Source organism: Orycteropus afer, unplaced genomic scaffold (genome assembly GCF_000298275.1).
Source record: "Orycteropus afer afer isolate SDZICR_OR568_19922 unplaced genomic scaffold, OryAfe1.0 scaffold00156, whole genome shotgun sequence".
Classification (NCBI taxonomy): domain Eukaryota; kingdom Metazoa; phylum Chordata; class Mammalia; order Tubulidentata; family Orycteropodidae; genus Orycteropus; species Orycteropus afer.
Window position 1 is genome coordinate 6,166,306 of NW_006921743.1, and position 22,440 is coordinate 6,188,745.

Consider the following 22,440-nt stretch of genomic DNA (forward strand, 5'->3'; position numbering starts at 1 on the left):
TGCTAGTTGGGGTTTAGTCCACTTCTATATCCTTCCCTTCAAGGCTCAGGGGTCCAAGATTATCTTCTGTGTCTGTGTTAATTGGTTTACCTTTTGTTTGTTGAAGAGGGTCTGTGTAGTCTTTCTGCCTAGTCCACCATCTTGCAGCAACTGGTTTTGTTTCATTATATGCCAAATAATTTATTAATTGCAAAGGATGTACAGATGAAATGACATGACCCCTATCTTCAAGGAACCCAGACTATTAAATAAGATTAAAAAAATAAACAAAAAATTGCAATGCACCTTCTCCCTTTCATGCATGTAATATTCTCTCTCTCGTTCTTTCTCTTTCTCTTTCTCTTCCACTTCCTCTCCCCATACACTATCCAAATATTTATTGAGTTCCCACCATAAGGCAGATCCTATTCTATTTATTGAAGATACACAAGAGAACAAAACCAAGTCTCTATTTCAGAAATCTTAAAGAAACAACTAAATATTTAATGCTAGGTAATGATAAGTGCTGGGATGGAAGAGAAAACTAGATAAGGGGAGTGACTACAAGTATTTGTGATAACAATATTCATTTGCAATATAGATTGGAAAAATTAAATCATTCATGAGCTGATTAATAAAAGTGGAAATTATTGTTAAGGAATTTTGAAAAATCTTCCCAAATGCACAAAAAAGCCATACTTCTACTTCCTAATTTTTTTTTTTCAAATCCATTTTGAATTTTATAAAACTTAAAAGGGAGAGAAAAGAGACCAACATTATTGAGCTTATTTAATTTTCACAACACTCCTACAGGTAGATGATAGTATTATTATTATTATTATTATTATTTTACAGGGAAGGAAACAGAGAATCCTAGATGTTAAGTAACTCCACTGCTTGTAAAAGACAAAGATAAGTGGCCGAGTCCAGACTTGTTGATTCAACACTCGATATCTTTGGTGTTTTATGTGTGTGAGGACAGGGTTTAGAGGTTGAGTACCATCATGGCAAACAAAACAAACAAAAAAACATTATTTTTCCTCTGCACAATTGGTTTTTCAGACAAACTTGCTTCTCTCTCTGACTTACAGAAATTACCAGGGGGAGAAGACTTTTAGTATCACAATATTCAGAGGTACCTTGAGGATCACTTAGTTAATTCAAAAAAACAGAGACTGAGAGGTGTAAAACAACTTTCCCAAGAATGTAAAGTGAACTGGGAGCTTTCCAAGTCTCCTTTCAAGTTTTTACAATATCTCACAACCATAGTTTAGTAGTTGTATGTATGGTCAGGCATTTTTACTATTTAACTCAGTCAATTTACCAGTGATTCTTGGCCCCAGAGCTTGAGGAAAGTTAGATTGGACTGTAGCTTTAGATGGCAAACCAGGCATCAGAGCTCTTTTTCCATAAAGCAATTTAATTTCTACTCCTGCTTCCAAAACTGGAGAAGGGGAGATAATAAGTAGAAAGGCCCTGGAAATGCTAGTGTCTACTGAAAAAAATGAAAATAGAAATAAAGCCAGTGCTCTGTCTTGTTTATCTTGAACCTCAAAAACTAAATAATGATAGTGATTTTGGTGAAATGGTATTTATAGTGCTAGTGGTACTGCTGATGATGGTGGTGCTGATGGTGATAGTTGTGATTTGATGGTAGTGATGATAAAGGTAAACGTGGGGATGATGGTGGTAATAGTAGTGCTGGCTGTGTAAATTGTGATTCTTATAGAAATGATGGTGTTGCTGATGATGGTAATGGTGGTGCTGATCACACTGATGGTGATGGTTGCATAACGGTGGTGATGAATGGTGATGATGGTGATGATGCAGGAAGCATATAAAAAAAGTTTTCATTACTCAGGGTAATCTGGAAAAACGTTGGAAAAAAGAGAAAATCCTCAAACATAATTTTAGTCAATAATTTTTATCTCTTCTTCTCCCCAAATCTGTAAATTATTTCACAAACATCAAAATGACCTACTTTGGGTTTCATTTATTCATTTCATTTGTGCCCATCCTTTACTAACATTTAACAAACTTGTCTTAGTTTGCAGCGTTTATTGAGTACTTACACAATACAAATTATATCCCAGAATAGCATTGGGTTCTGGGGCTAAAATAGTTTCTTCATGGGGTGAACAGTATGGTCTTAAGTAATTATACTACCTTACCCTTGCATAACACCATTTTTCAGAGTGCTTTTGCATATATTACCTTATTAGAAAGGCCCACTAAATATGGCTGACTCCTTCTTTGGCCACTAGTATTTTTTGCTGTGAGAGAAGACTGTCCCACTATTCACTGAGATGTTGCATTGAGAAGAGTGATCTGAAGGAGATGAAGAAAAATTTGATCTCAGGCACTTGCACAGGAACCTTTCCCAAAGGGAAACAAGTGAAGGTCAAGGCATAGTAGAGGTTCTAGTCTAGAGCAAGTCACTCAAAAAACATCCAACAGATGGCAGTTTTCTTCTCTTTTCACAATTTGCCTGATGCAAAGATTTTGAAATAAATATTTGGTGGCTTGGACTTAGATTTTACCTTACATCAAAACCTTTCAGCCTGCCTACTGAAAAATGGCCTCTCTTTATTTGTCCCCACACTAATTCCCTCTATCATCTAGTGCTTGAAAATCTAGGTGAAGCAGTTTGAAATAGGGATTCTGGTGCTCTGAACAGCTCATTAAGTCAGAGTACACAAAATTCAGGGGAGTAAGATTAGAAAGGAAAAAGAGGCAGGGGGAAAATAGCAAAAACAGGGAAATCTGCTAGGTGGTGAGAATGCACCACACCAGAGAACCAGCAGCCACCCCATGGATCTACCTTCAGCACCTGCTTTTATTGGTAAATTTGGGACTGCTGGGTGCAAGCAGGCATTTCTCTGGCTCCAGCACCACAGAAACTTGAGGAGAGAGAACATTAACACTGCAAGTGGGCAAGCCCTGGGAAGAACTTCCACAGCAAATCGTGGAATAGAGCAGTTATCTTAGGTCAGCTTTTTGGCGCAGAAGGGCCTTGAGAGTGAGGTGTTTGCGTCTGTCTGAACCTGGCAGAAAGTGGCATCATGCTAAAAATTGGAGCTGTTGCTGAACTTGAGTTGTGAGCCTATGAATAACAATACAACATCATCATTTGCAGCCTGCTCAAAGCCCTAGAAACCACTCCTGCCACTTTGGAGCTTTTGTTTGTTCTCTCTTCTCCTCCCACTTTCTCCACCTATACCCTCACCCATTCAATAGAAAAATCACATTCAGCCACCATAATACCTGCCGGTTTGAATCCTAAACTCTCTATGACAAACAGAGACCTGCATACACGTGCCACACAGTGATTCCATCATCACAAAGTAAACTGCAGAGCAATCCAGCACACCTGAATTAATAGGCAAAATAATAATAATAATAATAATAATAAAATACACCAGCTCCAACTTTTCAATATGTTAAATCATAAAACCAGACAAAACAAATCAATACATAACCAACAGTTAAAGACAACCTCAAAATGTCTAGGAGACAAGAGAAAACCTCAAATCAAACAAAAAATCAGGACAAGGCATTGGAAGTAAAACCCCAAACAAAGGTCTCATTATATATGGAGAAAGAGGAGGCAATAGAATCATCTGAGAAAGAATTTAGAACATATGTTTATAGAGCTCTAAAAGAGCCTATGGAAACTCCAAATAGAAACAAGGAGAACACACACAGTTTCCTGGAAGAACTCAATAAAACCATTCAATAACAAAATAACAAGATTAAGGTACAATCAGAACTCATACAAAAACAGCAGTTAGAAATCCAGAAGATGAATACCAAAATTACAGAATTACACAATACAGTGGAAGCACAAAAGAGTAGCATAGAATTGGCTGAGGAATGCATTTCCCAACTAGAAGACAAATCCCCGGACACCAACCAGCCTGTATGAGAAAAATCAGAACAAAAATTTAAGAGAAATGAAGAGAACTTAAGCGTTATATGGGATGACATGAAAAGAAACAACATACACCTCACTGGAATTCAAGAACAGGAAGAGGGGGGAAAAAATGAGAAAACTGTGGAAGACCTACTAACAGAAAACTTCCCCCATATGATGAAGGAAGAAAAGATATTTGTCCAAGAAGATCACAGAACCCCACACAAGATAGATCTCAAGAGAAAAACACCAAGGCATATTATAATTAAAATCTCCAAAATCAAAGACAAAGAAAGAATTTCATGAGCTGCCTGGGACAAAAGAAATTTTTTACTTATAATAATCAAACAGTTAGGCTGAGCTCCAATTACTCCACAGAAATCATGCAGGCAAGAAGGCAATAGGATGGCATATATAAAACATATATAAATAAAAAATAACTTCCAACCAAAAATCCTATATCCAGCCAAATCATCCATCAAATATTAGGGCAAAATCATGGCATTCTCAGACAAACAGAAATTAAGGGATTTTGTGAAAAACAGACCAACCCTACAAGAAATGCTTAAGGAAGTCCTTCCAAGAGAGAACCCACAACAGAGATCAACAAAATCAGGATACGTGGCATCAACACTAAAACCAAATCCAAAACAGAAACTCAAAATAAGACCATAAAACATTGTACACTGAAATCCAAGGAAGTCAGTCAGTACATGACAACAGCAAGTAACCTATCAGAAGGAATAAAACTTCTAGGTACAAACTTCCAAATGGAGAGGAAAACAGGACAATGTTTTCATAGTATGCACTGTTCTAAAAATGTAGAGACAAGAATATACTCCAAGGTAACCACAGAGGAAAGTAACAATCCCCCTAAGCAAATCCAGAAGGAAGGAAAACATATGGGTTTAATAAGCACAAAACCAACAATAAAGAAGAAAACACAGGAAGCACTTGACAACAAATCAAATGCAGCACAGAAAAGTATATGGACCAAGGAAACACCAGCAACACCAAAAGCATAATAGAATGACAGTAATCAATTCATACTTATCAATAATTACACTCAATGTGAGTGGACTAACTGCACCAATCAAGAGAAAGAGAGTGTTAGACTGGATAAAAAAAGAAGACCCATTGATATGCTGCCTACAAGAGACCCACCTTAGACACAAAGATAAAAACAAATTAAAAGTTAAGGGGTAGAAAAAATATACCAAGCCAATGGTAATCAAAAAAGATCAACAGTGCCAATATTAATTTCTGATAAAATAGACATTAAGGTGAAAAACATCTAAAAGGCAAAGAAGGACATTAAATGATGCTGAAAGGGTCAATTGACAAAGATCATGTTACAATAATAAATATTTATGCACTCAATGAAAGTGCTCCAAAATATGTGAAGCAAATATTAACTGAATTAAAAGGGATAATAGACAACTGTACAATAGTAGTAGGAGACTTTAACATCACTTTAAAAGAGGGACAGGTCAACTAGAAAAAAACTCATCAAAGATACAGAAGAACTCAACAATACAATCAAACAACTTGACCTCATAGATACATACAGAGCATTCCACCCAATAAAAGCACAATTCACATTCTTCTCCAGTGCACATGGATCCTTCTCCAGAATAGACCATATGTTGGGACATAAAACAAACCTCAATAAATTCAAAAGAATTGAAATTCTACAAAGCATCTTCTTGAACCACAATGCTATAAAATTAGAAATTAATAGGAAGAGCAGGGAAAAACATCAAACATATGGAAGCTGAATAACTCACTGCTCAAAAACTACTAGGTAATAGAACAAATAAAAAGTGAAATAAAAAAATTCCTACAAAGAAATGAGAGTGAATACACATCATACCAAAGCCTATGGGACACAGTGAATGCAGTACTCAGAGGAGAGTTTAGAGTGATAAATGGATACATCAAAACAGAGGAAAGAAACAAAATCAATCCTCTAACTCATCAACTCCAACAACATGAAATAGAACAACAAAAGAATCCTGCAGTATCTAGAAGCAAGGAAATAATAAAGATCAGAGCAGAAATAAATGACCAGAAAAAAAAAAGCATAGAAAAAAATCAATAAAGCTAAAAGCTAGTTCTTCAAAAGGATCAATAAAATTGAAAGACCATTGGCAGATATCACAAAAGAAAAGAAAGAGAAGATCCAAATGACAAGCATTGTAAATGAAAAGGGTGACATCACACAGAACTAACTGAAATATAAAACATACTGACAGAATATTATGAAAAACTTTACTTCAATAGATTTTAGAACCTAGAAGAGATGGACAAGTTTCTAGAATCACAAGACCTACCTAAACTATTCCACTCAGAGATAGAAAACTTGAACAAGCCTATAACAAAAGAAGAAATTTAACAGGTCATAAAAAACTTCCCACAAAGAAAAGTTCTGGCCCTAATGGCTTCACTGGAGAATTTTATCAAATATTCAGAGAAGAGTTGACAGCTATGCAACTTAAGCTATTCCAGAGCATAGAAAAAGTTGGAATGCTCCCAAACTCATTTTATGAAGAAAGCATAACACTAATACTAAAACAGGGAAAGACACCACTAGAAAGGAAAACTACAGACCAATGTCCATCATGAACATAGATACAAAAATCTTTAACAAAATCCTAGCCAACAGAATCCAACAACATATCAAAAAATTATTATACCCGGACCCAGTGGGATTCATACCAGGTTTACAAGGGTAGCTCAACATCAGAAAAAAAAAAAATCAATGTAAACCACCACATAAAGAAAACAAAAGAAAAGAACCATATAATTATAGCAATTGATGCAGAAAAGGCATTTGATAAAATCCAACACTTGTTCAGAACTCTCAGCAAAATAGGGATAGAAAGGAAATTCCTCAACATAATAAAAGGTATATATGCAAAGCTAATGGCCAACATCATTATTAATGGAGAAAGACCCAAGGCATTCCCCTTATGAACAGGAACCAGACAGAGATGCCCTCTATCACTACTTCTATTTATCATTGTATTGGAAGTCCTGGCCAGGGCAATAAGGCAAGGAAGAGAAATAAATGGTATATAAGTTGGCAAAGAGGAACTAAAACTATCTTTATTTGTGAACTATATGATCCTGTACATAGACAACCCAAGGGACTCAATAAAAAAACTACTGGAACTAATAGAGAGGTTCAGCAAAGTGGCAGGATACAAGGTCAACAGACAAAAATCAGTTGGATTCCTCTACACCAACAAAGAGTCCTCTGATAAAGAAATAAGGGAACAATACCATTTACAATAGCTACTAAAAAGATAAATTATCTAGGAATAAGCCTCACCAGAGACACAAGAGACCTATACAAAGAAAACTATAAATCACTTCTACAAGAGACAAGGACACTACATAAATGGAAGAACCCACCTTGTTCATGGATAGGGAGACTGAATATTGTGAAAATGTCAATACTACCTAAAAAAAATCCACACATTTAATGCAATTCTGATCCATATTCCAACAAAACTTTTTAAGGACATGGAAAAACTAATTACTAATTTCATATGGAGAGGAAAGAGACCTCGGATAAGAGGAGCACTTCTCAAGAAGAAAAAGTGGGAGGTCTCACACTCCCAGATTTTAAGAACTACTATACAGCCACAGTAGTCAAAACAGTATGGTATTGGTACAATGATAAACAGCTAGACCAATGGAACAGAATAGAAAGTCCAGATATAGACCCATCCATCTACAGACAACTGATCTTTGACAAAGTTCCAAAACCCATTAAATGGGGAAGAGACATCCTCTTTAACAAATGGTGCTGGCAAAGCTGGATATCCACCTACAGAAAAGTGAAACAAGACCCATACCTCACCCCATACACAAAAACAAGCTCAAGTTGGATCAAAGTCTTAAATGTAAAACCCCAAACAAAAATTAATCAAAGATATAATAGGGGCAAATCTGGGAGCCCTAATTTATGGCATAAATAGACTATCAAGCATAATCCAGAATGTGCAGGAGATAGAAGCCAGATGACTGTGACCTTTAAAAAAATTAAATTCTTACGCACATCAAAAGACTTTGTTAAAAAGATAAAAAGAGAACCTACAGATTGGGAGAAAGTATTTGCCTGTGACATATATAATAAAAGAATTATCTCCAAAATCTATAGAAAACTTGAACACCTCAACACCAAAAAGACAAAAAACCCAATTCACGAGTGGGCAAAAGACTTGAACAGACACTTCACCAAAGAAGATATACAGGCAGCCATCAAGCACATGAGAAATTGCTCACAATCATTAATCATTAAGAGATGCAAATCAAAACAATGATGAGATATCATCTCACCCCAGCAATAATAGCAAAGTTCAACAGGTCAGAAAATAACAAATGCTGGCAAGGTTTCAGAGAGATTGGAACTCTTGTGCATTGCTCTTAGGATTGTAAAATGGTACAACCATTGTGGCAAATGGTATGGTGTTTCCTTAAAAAACTGAAAATAGAAGTATCATTTGACCCAGCAATTCCATTACTAGGAATATATCCTAAAGAGGTGAGAGATAGCACATGAACAGGCATATGTACACCTATGTTCATCTCTGCACAATTCACTATAGCAAAGAGATGGAAACAACCTAAATGCCCATCAACGGTTGAGTGGATAACCAAATTATGGTACCATGCACACAATGGAAAACTATGCTACATTAAAGAACAATGAGTGATACATGAATCATCTCACAACATGGATGAACTTGGAGGACATTATGCTGAGTGAAATAATTGCAGAAAGACAAGTACTATATGAGCCCATTACTGTAAAAAGACAAAGAAAGGTTTTCTTGGGAAAGGGAACTCACTTTGTAGATTACCAGAATGGGGAAGGAAGTGGAGGGATTGATTTTGGGCTAGTTGGGGCCCACATGCTGATGTGGGTAGGGGGAGGGATATACGGAAAGGATCTGTGATGCACCCACATACTCTATGGTAATATATCCCTTAGAGCAATAGACCAAAGGGCACCAAAGGGCCAACATTCAAATTAAGGAAATGCACGAGAAACAGGAGTGCATAAATATGAGGGGCACAGGAGGAGGATTACGGGGTAGGGAGTGGAAGAGACTGGGTTAGGGTTGGACATGGTAAATAGGGAGTGAAACTAAATGTACATATAATGTTGAATTTAAAACAAGCTCTTAAAATAAGAAAAAAATAAGAAAGAAAGAAAGATAACACATTGAAGAAGGAAGTATGCCAGCTGTAATTAGAGATGAACTGGCAACTACTTCATCTTAGTTAAGGAATACTTTTTGGAGATGAAAATTTTAAAGTGAGATTAAAAAAAAAGAAGAACAATGAGGGGTACGTGAATCATCTCATAATGTGGATGAGCTTGGAGGACATTATGCTGAGTGAAATAAGTCAATCACAGAGGACAAGTGCTGTATGAGCCCATTACTGTAAAAAGACAAAGAAGGGTTTGCTTGGGAAAGGGAACTCACTTTGTAGGTTACCAGGGTGGGGAGGGAAAGGGAATGATTAATTTGGGGCTAGTTGTGGTCCACACGCTGATGTGGGAAAGGAGAAGGATGTATGGAAAGAGCCTGTGACTACCATGATAACATTAGGAAAAGGGAGGACACCGAATTGTGCACAAAGGAAATAGATGATAGATGCTAATACAAACCAGTGTGCCCACAATACTGCATTACTATTAACACCAAACACCAGGCTACAGATAAACACATAAACACCTGAGAAGATCAGATGGGGGTCAGTGAACAGGCAAAGACTCTAGACCAAGGATAGATTCAGTGCAGGCTAATCTTGCACAGATACCAGTGATACAAAATACCTGCAATCCTTAGAGAAACAGTAGAAGACAGACACGGAGTAATCCCACACAGACACCAAGACACTGTGGGAGAGAGATCCAACGGATCTACCAATCTCAGGACTGTAGTACTGTGGGACATCAGATTCAATTGGCACAACAAAATACATAAAAGCCTTGTTCTTCATCCTACATTGGTGAGTAGTGACTGAGGTCTTAAAAGCTTTCAAGTGGCCATCTAAGATGCAGCTAATAGTCTCCTAGCATCAGAAGCAAAGAAGAGAGCAAAAAAACAAGGGCATTTGGAAGCAATCAGCCCTAGGACATTATGGCCCTCAAGACCAGAAGAACTAGATGGTGCCTGGCTACTAATGCCAATCACTCAGGAAAGGATCAAATCTGGAGATCCTGGGTAGAGTGGGAGGAAAAATGTGGAACAAAATCCAAAAAGTCAATAATGACCAGAATTACTGGTCAGATGGTGTGGTGGTTATGTTTGTGTGTCAACTTGGCTGGGCCTGGTTGAGTGGCTGGGCAGTTGGTGGTAGTTATTCCTCATGATGAGACTGGCAGTTAACTCCATGGTGGAATCTACCACAAGCAGCTGAGTAGCTGCTTTGGGCATGTGGCCTACTTCCCGTATATAAGAAGCAGCTTTGAGAATGGTCTCTAGCCTATGGCACACTTGGACTTAACTTTAGTTATAGGTCTAGCAGCAACAGTGGGTGGTTGGAGCAGTTCCTGAGAACACTGAACAATGTCTTCAAGGATGCTGGAGCATGGCACAAGGTAACAAGAACAGATGGAGTCTGGTGAGGCCACCAATAACTATGGTCCTGGGCCTGGAATAAAGCTCACTCCCAAGGGCAGGCTCTCAGCTGAATAGTAAACAAGATGTACCTGCAGACCACTGAACCCAGGGTGATGCACCCACATACTCTATGGAAATGCATCCCTTGGAGCAATCGACCACGGGGCACCAGAGGGGCAACATTCACACAGAGGAAATGCAGGACAAACAGGAGTACATAACTATGAGGGGTATGGGGGGAGAAGTTTACCCGGCAAGGAGGGGAGGAGACTGGGTTAGGGTTGGGCATGGTAAATGAGGAGTGAAACTAAATGTACATGTAATACTAAATGTAAAAGAAACTCTTAAAATAAAAAAATTAATAATAATAATAAACCTTTCAGCCTATCTTTTCCTTTTCATCATTTCCTCTGAGTATTTGCAGGTTTTGATTTTGAAGGAGAACAGATATTTTAATGTTTCAGAGACAGCACACAGAATGTAATAAGCATGACCTTTTGGATTAGGCAATGTACAGAAGTGAAATCATTCTAACTAGCTGGGCAAAGAATATGCTTGCATCTTGGCACAACACAAAAATCCTAGTGATCTTGGAAAAGCAAACTCATTGAATTTTAGCTGTGCTTTAAACACTTATTAGGATAAATCTCATTATATTAACAGACAGTTATTTTTCTCAAGTTTTTTTCTAGGTTTTTAGAAGTCACCTTTTTATTTCTGTCTTTGACATTGTACCTTTTACTATTTGCTCTTCTTGAGATTGATTTGTGGCTGACGAATGTTCTTATTCACAGAACCTTTTGAAGATGCTCTCAAGAACCAGTCCATGGGGCCCATGCTGAGCAAGGCAGCCTCTGTAGAATGCGTCAGCCCTGTCTCTCCCAGAGCCCTGGATGCCAAGATGCTGGAAGAACTAAACACAGAGCCATGGTACCAAGGAAAGATGAACAGGAATGAGGCAGAGGGGCTGCTGAAGAAAGATGGAGATTTCCTTGTCAGGAAAAGCACCACAAACTCTGGTTCCTTTGTCCTCACGGGCATGCACAATGGCCAGGCCAAGCACCTGCTGCTGGTGGACCCTGAAGGCACGGTGAGCATGGCATGGGGCTGGGTATCAGGGCAGATGGTCTCTTTTAAGTGAACTGAGACTTACCTTTTATATTCCTCCTTGGCTGCTGCACTGAGTGACCACAACGTATCCTATTTCTAAATATGTCTGCTGAAAAATGTCCTCTAATACCCTGTTGTTGTTGTTGTTATTTGCCGTCGAGTCGGCCCCGACTCATAGCGACCCCTCCTTGGGTTTCCGAGGCAGTATCACTACGGAAGTAGGATTGCCCAACCTTCCTTCCGAGGAGTGGCTGGTGGATTTGAACCGCCAGCCTTCTGGTTAGCAGTCAAGTGCCTTAGCCACTATGCTACCAGAGCTCCAGAGTCAAGAAATGGAAGGACTTAGGCTCTCAGACCAGAAAATAGATATAAGTGGGTATGAGGAAGATCCTTGTGTGTGTTGTTAAACTTGGAAAATTATCATGGTCCTTGCTGAAAGCTTAATTTTCATGCCCTTTAAAGTAAATAAATATAAAATCTGAGAATATTTTTCTTCCAAATGCATTCATAGTGGAAATAGGATCCTAGGCTTTTGTGTGTATCTCTAGAAGTTGAATTAATGAGGTTTTCATTTGCAGATGCTAAAATGTGATGAAGCAGGAAACAAATCTCCTGTCAATTAGCCTCTTGTTTTCTCACTCAGAGAAGTAGAAAAGTGACTAGAACTTTGAGGTTGGCTATTTATGGCAGTACAGTTGTGTCCAAATAAATCGATAGATTTGACTGAAATTTCCATCTTCCAGTCAAGGAATATATTTGACTTCACACTGGCATAGTCCAAGAATTGCTACATTTAATGAATGCAATTTGATGAAGCTAACCATTGAGCAAATTCTAATATTATTATTTTAAACCCTTTATCTGATGAAAATAAATAAGCAGCATAGAGTTATTTAAATGGTAGTTAAAAAGATCATGTTTTCTTATTGATAGGTTGAGATGAAGCCATAGTTTTCAGTTGGACTTGAACACAATTTAACTGTGTATGTGTGTGTATTGAAGAGAAAGAGCGGCACAGGGAGGTAATTTGTTACCTCAGGTGCCTAGACTGTGTTGCCTGCACATCTTAGCTCTTGGAACTCTCTAAACATTTACTGCTGCACAGGTCTTCTTGTCCTCTCCACTTTGGGCAACTACTTTCCCAAGAATGTAAAGCATATTCTTCCAATCAATTTTCTTTAGTTTTTATTTTTTTCCCACATATATGTACAAATGCACAACTATATTTTTTCTGTTTGTGAGTTTTATAAATTTGAAAACCTAGCATCGTTCCATAAATCTCATTTTTTTCCTCTTTTTTTTTTTTTTTTTAATTTGGTATATGCTTTTGAGCTCTATTAAGTTGCCTTCTGTGTATAGAACTGTTACTTTGGTGAACAACCAGGGATTCCATTGTGCACAAAGTTCATGTATTACTAACTAGACTCTATTAAAGGACACCAAAGCCACCATAAACCATCATGCATATTTTTCTCAATATTTGAGAAAAGCTCTCCCATTTTGAACTAAACCAAACCAAACTCAACTGCTGTCGAGTTGGGTCCGACTCATAGCGACCCCTCCTTGGGTTTCCAAGGCAGTATCACTACAGAAGTAGGTTGTCCAACCTTCCTTCTGAGGAGAGGCTGGTGGGTTTGAACTGCCAGCCTTCTGGTTAGCAGCCAAATGTTTTAGGCACTATGCCACCAAAGCTCCTAGAATTTTAAACTAGAGACCTAATAATTTTGAAATATCCATATAGTAAGCCAATTCTTCTGTCATCATTTTCTAAATAATTGATGTTTTCTCTGCTACACTGTAATGTTCCTTCTATAACACACTAAATTTTCTTGTGTCATTGGTTTGTTTCTGGACTCTTGATATATTCTTTTATTTTGCTATGACTATTTATTCCTTGTACAAGTAACATACTGTCTTAATCACTATCTTTGAAACTGTCTTAATATATGGTGATGTCAGTCCTTCCTCTTCATTCTTCTCTAACTTAAATTAGTTTAGATATTAATTAAGTTAAATTTCCAACTAAATTAAACTCAATTTCTAAACTTTTTAAAAGCTATTCTCATACCTTTATTCTTCTATAAATTATGAGACCATACTGTCAAGTTACAAAACTACATGCTAGGAGTTTGATTGAACTTGCATTGAATTATTAGATTAATTTGGGGGAGAACTGGCATTTTAAAATATTAAATAATTACAGTCATGAATAAGGCATAAACCTCTCCTCTTTTAGTTTATTTTTAATTTTTTTTATTGTGATTTGGGTGAAGATTCACAGAGCAAATTCACTTTCCATACAGCAGTTCACATACACTTTGTCTCATAACATTGACCACAGTTTACCACAATGCAACAGCTCCCCTCCCACCTCCTCCCCACAGTTACCTTTTCCCAGTGTCCATCCCTCCACGGGCTCTTGCCCCCTGAGCTGTCTCCCTGTGCATAAGCAGCCCTTCTTTCTCCCATGATTGTTCTCTCCAAGGAGTGTATCTACTTGAGGTAAATGTTCAACTCATATGCCTGTCTTTTGTTTGGTTGGAAACCACAGGTGTGGGTTCAAATCCAGACCTGAAGGGCAGCTACACGCCATAGTCTCAGTGGTCCCACCAGGCTCTATTGGACCAGCAAACTGGGCCACCCCTTTTTTTCCTCCAAATGATTTTTAGTTTTGTTCCACATTGTTCTCCCTCTCTATCAAGGATCTCCTACATAGATCCCCTTCCAAGTGAATGAGAGTGGTAGGTGGGCATCATCTAGTTCTTCTGGTCTCATAGTCGTATAGGCTGCAGATCAGATAGTGTACCAGTTGCTAGGACAAATTGTTTCCATGAATTTTGGTTTTCTTCATTCTTCTTTGCTCTGGATGAGGAGAGACCTATAGTTGCATCTTGATGGCAGCTTGCTAGCTTTTAAGCTCCCAGTCGCTACTCGCCAAGGTAAGAGGTGGAACAATGTTTTGTATAGTATGTTATGCCAATTGAGCTTGATGTCCCCTGTGACTATGGTCCCAAGCCCTCAGGTTCAACTACTCGGTCCCTCTTCGTAGCTGGCTGTGACCAAGCAGTGACCACAACCTTGCCCCTTGTCAGCTCTACTATACACCTGGGAATTCTGATCATTCACATAAACTTATAGGACCATTGTTTTGCCAACCCTATATATGTTCTTGGATACACTCCCCATTTCATAGACATACCTAATCATACAGCCTGTCCCCCCATCTATCCAACCAGTGGTTTTATTTTTCTCTTCCTGTTCTGGAATTCCAATGACATGTAGTTAATTTTTTTGATGGTATCCCACATGAACCTCAGGCTTTCTTCATTTTGTTTTGATTTTTTTCTGACTGATCCCTTTCCAAAGTAGTATTCAGGTATTTGTCTTCAATCTCATTAATTCTGTCTTCCATTGCATCAATTCTACCCCTTTGCTCTTCCAAAGTGTTATCTATTTCTAACAATTTAGTATTGATCTTCTGGATCTCTATCTGCAGATTTAGAATCATTTCTAATTTTGCATTTATTTTGTCAGTTTCTTCTTGCATTTTCTTCCAAAATTCTTCTAAGTTTTTTTCTGTGTTTTCTTTCATCTGTCTCTCAATCTTTTGAAGATACCTACATATAATTCTTTTGAATTCCTTATCAGAGAGTTCCAATGCTGCTTCTTCCTCAGGGATGTGTTCTGGGTCTGTAACCTGTTCTCTTATTTCTACCACTTTATCTTGCTTCATTGTGTGGACTGTGATGTTCTGTTGTCTCCGAGGCATTGTGGTATTGTATTAAGATCTCTGTTAATTGTTTGTGAAGAGCAGCCAAGGGTGATTCAGGCTTTTCTTGGTTTTTTTTTTTTTTTTTTTTTTTAATCTTTGGCCCACTGGTGGAGAAGGAGGTGCTGGGTATTGCTTAGTAAGTGAAGTTGCAGGAGGTGTGGGTGTACTTGTATCTTATGGGAACTCTTGTTGTCTCCCACTCAGTTAGGCACAAATTACAATTAAATAACCTTCGAAAAAACTAAAAGCACATGGACAAAAAATACACCCTGAAATCACACAGGAACAGTAACCCCAAAAAAACAAAAAGTGGAGAAAAGAAAAAGAGAATAGGTAAATATGCAATATCTGGAGATAGGTCACTAAAAGAAAAAAGGTAGAGACAGAGAATAATGAAGAAAGAAAACAAATTAGCAAACAGAAGAGAGGAAAAAAATAAAGCAAAAACAAAACAAAACAAAAAACCCCAACAAGTAACGGGGTTAATCACGAGAGAAGAAAAAAAAAAAAAAAAAAGAAGGTGTAAACTAAGACCTTTTCAGTCGTATAGTGCTGGTCCAGAGAGTTCTTGGGGTTACTGGAAAGTAGAACCTCTTCTTAAGCCCTTGGAATCTGGTAGAGCATTGTCTCTTTAAGTTGTCTCTAGGTGCTGGTTACGTGTTGATTTGTTTTATGGTTTTATATTTTGAAAGGTGAAAGTGTTGTGTTTTATCTTAATATTGATTCAGGTGTGTTGGGTCACTCTGCTGTTTTCTTTGTGATGGTGGAATCACTGTGTGGAGTATGGATATGTGTTTCTGTTTTTCGTACAGACGGTTTAGAGTTTGAAGCATGAGGTTTTATGGTAATTGGCTGAATATGGTTTCTTCTATTGAATGAGTGAAGTTATTGGCAGAGAAGTGGGAGCAGAAGAAGGAAAGCTTGGTGTTGCTAGGGTTGGTTTCTAGGGCTTTGAGCTGGGTATTATTGATGATGTATTTATTTGCAAGACCATGGTTCAACCTCAGGAAAAATTCCTCTTGTTAGAGGGTCACAAATTTCCACCAATTTCAGGCACACTCAAAGACCCTGCCTCCATGGCCCCACAGCCCAAACCATGGCTCCAAGGCAAAATTCCTAGGACTGGGCTCAGCTGCAGTTTCTTTGTTCTCCATACCCTGTCTGCCCATGGTGCTGACAAAATCCAGCCAGACCGCCTATGGCCAGCTCTGGAGTTTGTCTGTGATACCACCCACTTGCAGTGCCAAAGAGGTGTGCAATTTCAGGTGTGTTGGACTCGGGGGAGTACCTGAGCAGGCTCTTACTTATGACATATTTATTTGCTAGACTGCAGCTCAATCTCAGGAAAAATTCCTATTACTAGAAGATCATAAATTTCTGCCAATTTCATGTACACTCAAAGCCCCCACCTCCATGGCCCCATAGAGCCAAAGCACACCTCCAGGGCAAAATTCACAGGATTGCGCTCAGCTGCAGTTTTTTTGCTCTCCGTGCCCCATCTGCCTGCGGTGGTGACACAATCCCGCCCAACCAGTAATGGTCGGCTCTAGAGTTTGTCTGTGATACCGCCCACACACCAAAGATGCACACAATTTTAGCTGTGGTGGAGTTGGGGGAGTACCTGCCAGTGAACTGTGGTCCCAATAACCATGGCAAAGAAAAGCACAGTATCTCCCAATCTGACCCAAGCCTGCTCTGTAATCTGCTGGGAGGGGAGGGAGGTAGCCTTTCTGGCACACCAGTGAGATCTCCACCTGAGTCTCAGCAATGGTGCCTGTGTCCGGCTACAACCTCACCACCCAAATTACCAACAAAATCAGCCACTGGAGACAGGTCTCTGCCGCTGCCTGCTGGAATATTGTATTGGTTGCCAGTAAGCTGCTTTAAGTGATCCGTTCTTTGATCGGGGATCTCAGGTGGCTGCCTCTGCCCAGCAGACAGTGACTGCCCCAGAAAGGTTTCCAGTGGTCTCTCTCAGGTGCCTGTTCATCTTCCGGGAGTAGCTCTTTCCTGAAAAATCTCCAGGTGCCTTTCCTCCAATTCTGCTCTTCTGTGTTTGGTGCAATCTGATTCAGTGAGCTGTTCAGAGTGCCAAAAATCTCAATTCAAACTGTTGTATCTAGTTCTTAAAGTTCTTAGATGCCAGAAGGAAAAATAAACATGGTGCTCACTGGCGAGACTCCATTTTGAATCAATCCTCTTTTAGTTTTTAAGATCTCCTTTGAAAGAGTTTACAATTTTTCTCCAGGAAGGTCATTTGTTTTCTTTGTTAGGTAATTTCCTAGAATGTCTAGTTTTAGTCCATGCTCTAAGCAGTATGTTACTTTGGTTATTTTTTCCAACAAATATTGCTGTGGGGAAAGGGAGAGAGTTTGATTTTATACCCAGAAACTATTATGAAGAAACTTTGCTGAACAGTGGATTTCAGTTGCTTTACTGGAACATGACCATGCCATTGCAAATAAAGACATCTTTGCCTTCAAATCCCAGGTCCACCTTGCTCTACCATGCTGACTTGTTAGCTATTCTCAAGTTGGCCCTCAACTCATGGGGACTCCATGCACAAAAGGATCAGACTTTTGTGATCTATTTTCATTGGTTGATTTAGAAAGATAGTCACCAGGCCTTGCTTCCTTTAGTGCACCTAAGTCTGGAAGGTCCACTGAAACCTGCAAGCATCATAGCAACACACAATCTCCACTGAGAGACAGGTGGTGGCTCCACATGAGGTGCATTGACTGGGAATCAGACCCATTGCTTCCAGCATGAAAAATGAGAATTCTACCATTGAACCACCACTGCCCCTAACACCATGCAGACTAGAGCCACCTTTGTGTGTTGAGCAAGAGAAGGTGTCCTTGTCTTGTTCCTAGCTTGATAGAGAATATTTTTGAGGCTTTGTTCAATTAAGAATGATGATTATGATAGGGTTTTGGTAGATTATGCTTATGTTTACTCAACCTTCATTTATTCATTCAACAAATATATAACCAATGCCTCGTAAATCTAGGCATTTGTATTTGACACCTGAAATATATCAATGAACTAGTTTAAAAAGAAAATCTTTGATCTTATGAAACTTATACACACTAATTACCCAATTATTTTGATCACATACAGGTACTAAACTTTCTCACATTCTTTTTTTAGTGTCTTTTGAAAAAATGTAATTTTCCCTTAAATCATTAAGATCAGGAATTACATGCATAGGTTTTGTAATCTTGATGTCTTGATATAAGCCCTATTTGATCTCAATATATTATTTGCTGGATATGAGAACCTACTATATTCTTTGTTGTTTTTTTAGGTGCCACCAAGTTGATTCCAGCTCATAGCAATGCTATGTACAACCGAATGAAACACTGCCCATTCCTGCACCATCCCTACAATCCTTGCTATGCTTGAGCCCATCACTGTGTCAATCTGTCTCGTTGAGGGTCTTCCCTTTTTTCTCTGACCCTTCTCTTTAGCAAGCATGATATTTTTCTCCAGGGACTAGTCCCTTCTAATAACATGACTGAAGTAGGTGAGTTTTAGTCTGGCAATTCTTACTTCTAAGCAATATTCTAGCTGCACTTTTTCCAGGAGAGATCTGTCTTTTCTTCTTGTATTTTCATATATTCGTCCCCAATACCACAATTCAAAGGCAGCAACTCTTTTTTGGTCTTCCTTATTCCTTGTCCAGCTTTCACATGCAGATGTAGTGATTGGAAATATCTTGCATTAGGTTAGGCTCACCTTACTCTTCAAAATGACATCTTTACTCTAACACTTCAAAGAAGTCTCTTGCAGCACATTTCCCCAGTGCAATACATCATCTGATTTCTTGACTGCTGCTTTCATAAGACTTGACTGTGAATCCAAGTAAAATGAAATCTTTGACAACTTCAATATTTTCTACACTTACTTTGATGTTACTAAATGGCCCAGTTGTGAGGATTTTTATTTTCTTTATGTTGAGGTATAATCCATACTGAAGTCATTGATCTTCATCAGTAAGTGCTTCAAGTCCTCTTCACTTTCAGCAAGGAAGGTTGTGTCATCTGCATATCACAAATTAATAAGTCTTCTTTCAATCCTGATGCTGCATTCTTCTTCATATAGTCCAGGTTCTTGGATTATTTGCTCAGCATACAGATTGAGTAAGTATGGTGTAAGAATATAACCCTGATGCACACCTTTCCTGATTTTAAACTGTGCAATATCCCCTTCTTCTCTTCAAACAATTGCCTCTTGAGTGCAATTAAGTGTTGTGGAATTCCCATTCATTGCTACGTTATCCATAATTTGTTATGATCCATACGGTCAAATGCCTTTGCATAGCCAATAAAATACAGGTAAACATTTTCTGGTATTTGCTTTCAGCGAAGACCTCTTTGACATTAACAATGATATACCTCATTCCATGTCCTCTTCTGAATCTAGCTTTCATTTCTGGAAATTCCCTGTCAATATACTGCTGCAAACGTTTTTGAATTATCTTCAGAATAATTTTACATGCACATGATGTTGATGATATTGTTCAATAATTTCCACATTCCTTTGGGTCACCTTTCTTTGTAATGTCCACAAATATGGTTCTCTTCCAGTTGGTTGGGCAGGTATCTGCCTTCCAAATTTCTTGGCATAAATAAGTAAGCACCTGCAGTGCTGCATCTGTTTGTAGAAAATCTCTACGGGTATTCTGTAATTTCCTGGAGCCTTTTATTTTGATAATTCCTTCAGTGAAGTTTGGACTTATTCCTTCAATACCATTGGTTCTTGATCATATGCTACCTCCTGAAATGATTGAACATTGATGAATTCTTTTTGACTCTGTATTCCTTCCAATTTCTTTTGATGCCTCTTTCATCATTCAATATTTTTCCCATAGAAACCTCTGTCTTGCAATTAGAGTCTTAATTTTTTACTTCAGTTCTTTAAGCTTGAGAAATGTGGAGCATGTTCTTCCCTTTTTGCTTTTTAATACGAGGTGTCTGCACTTTTCATTATAATACTTTGTCTTCTCAAGCTCCTCTTTGAAATCTTCTGTTCAGCTCTATTAATTCATCATTTCTTCCATTCGCTTTAGCTGCTCTCTGTTGAAGAACAAGTTTCAGAGTATCTTCTGACATACATTTTGGACTTTTCTTCCTTTTTAATGACCTTTTGCCTTCTTCATGTATGATATTCTTGATGTCATCCCACAATTTGTCTGGTCTTTTGTCACTGGTGTTCATTGCATCAAATCTATTCTTCATATGATCTGTAAATTCATGTGAGATATACTCAAGGTTATATTTTTGCTCTCGTGGACTTGTTATAATTTTCTTCAACTTCAACTGTAACTTGCATAGAAGCAATTGATGGTCTGTTCCAGTTGCAGCTTCTATCCTTGATTAGACTGATGATATTGAGCTTCTCCATTGCCTCTTTCCACAGATATATATCAATTTGATTCCTATTTGTTCCATTGGCAAGGTGCAAGTGTGTAGTTGCCATTTATGTTGTTGGAAAAAACATATTTGAAATGAATAAGGTTTAGGTCTTGCAAAATTCTATCATGTGATCTCCAGCATCATTTCTATCACCAAGGCCAAATTTTCCAACTACCACAACTTCTTCTTTGTTTCAAACTTTTGCATTCTAAAAACAAAAAATAAAACCAAACTCACTGCCATGGAGTCGAATCTGACCCATAGCGACCTGTCCTTGGATTTCTGAGGGAGTATCATTATGGAAGTAGATTGCCCAATCTTCCTTCTGAGGAGTGACTGGGGGGTTTGTACCACCAGCCTTCGTTAGCTGTCAAATGGCTTAGGCACTATACTACCAGAACTCCTAAACACCAGTAATTATCAATATATCTTCATTGCTTTCTTGGTCAATTTAAGACTTCAGAAGTTGGCAAAAATTTTCAATTTCTTCATCTTTAGATTTGGTGGAGGAGCTCTGGTAGCATAGCACCTAAGGCACTTGACTGCTAACCAGAAAACTGGCAGTTCAAACCCACCAGCCACTCCTCAGAAGGAAGGTTGGGCAATCTACTTCTGTAGTGATATAGCCTCAGAAATCCAAGGAGGGGTTGCTATAAGTTGGGGTTGACTCAACGGCACATAACAACAACAACAACAACAACAACAACAGATTTGGTGGATGCTACATAAATTTGAATAATAGTCATATTAACTGGTCTTCTGTTACAGTCCTATCCTTGACAGCATTGTACTATAGGATAGAGCTTTGAAATGGTCTTTTTAATACTGAATGTGATGCTATTCCTCTTCCATTTGTCATTACAAGCATAGTACATAATATGATAGTCTGATTCAATATGGCCAATCCCAGACCAATGCAGCTCACTAATGCCTATGATATCAATTGTTATGCGTTCCATTTTAATTTTGAAAACTTTCAATTTTCCTAGATTCATATTTCCTACAGTCCATGCTCTGATTATTAATGAATGTTTGTGGCTGTTTCTCCTTATTTTGAGTTGTGCCCATCAGCACATGAAGATCCCCAAAATTTTATACTCCATCTATGTCATTAAGGTTGACTTTTCTTTGAGGAGGTAACACATCCCCAGTTATATTTTGAGTTTCTTTCAACTTGAGGGACAAATCTTCTGGTACTATTTCAGTGACTGTTTCAGGGCTATACATAAGTTTTCCAGTAATATATCAGACAATGTTTCACCGAAATTCATAAGGCATTTGTAATACCAGTGGCATAGCCTCCAGACTTACAGCAACATGCAAACCACCACAGTATGACAAACTAACAGATGTGTGGTAGAATATTTCTTTAGGACTGAGTTTTTTGAGTGCCAGTTCACAGTAAAATTGATTTTAGTTGTCTTTGCTGCCTTTGCTTGCTTCCCTCATTTGGTTTGGGTATGAAGATTATATGGTTATACTCATCTTTTGATGCATTGAACACCAACGACCAAAAGCTAGATGAATTATGGGAAGATATCAAGAACATTATCCATGAAGAAAGCAAGAGATCACTAAAAAGACAAGAAAAGAAGAGAAGACCAA

The 22,440-nt window shown here is 38.2% G+C and overlaps 1 protein-coding gene across 1 annotated transcript in view; it reads left to right on the forward strand.

The window, feature by feature from the left end:
• SHC3 (SHC adaptor protein 3) overlaps window positions 1–22,440 on the forward strand; it is a 623,780-nt gene that overhangs the window by 497,907 nt on the left and 103,433 nt on the right. Inside the window, exon 11 of the mRNA XM_007946331.1 lies at window positions 11,331–11,626. Coding sequence (XP_007944522.1) covers window positions 11,331–11,626 — 296 coding nt within the window. The remainder of the gene's footprint in view (window positions 1–11,330; window positions 11,627–22,440) is intronic.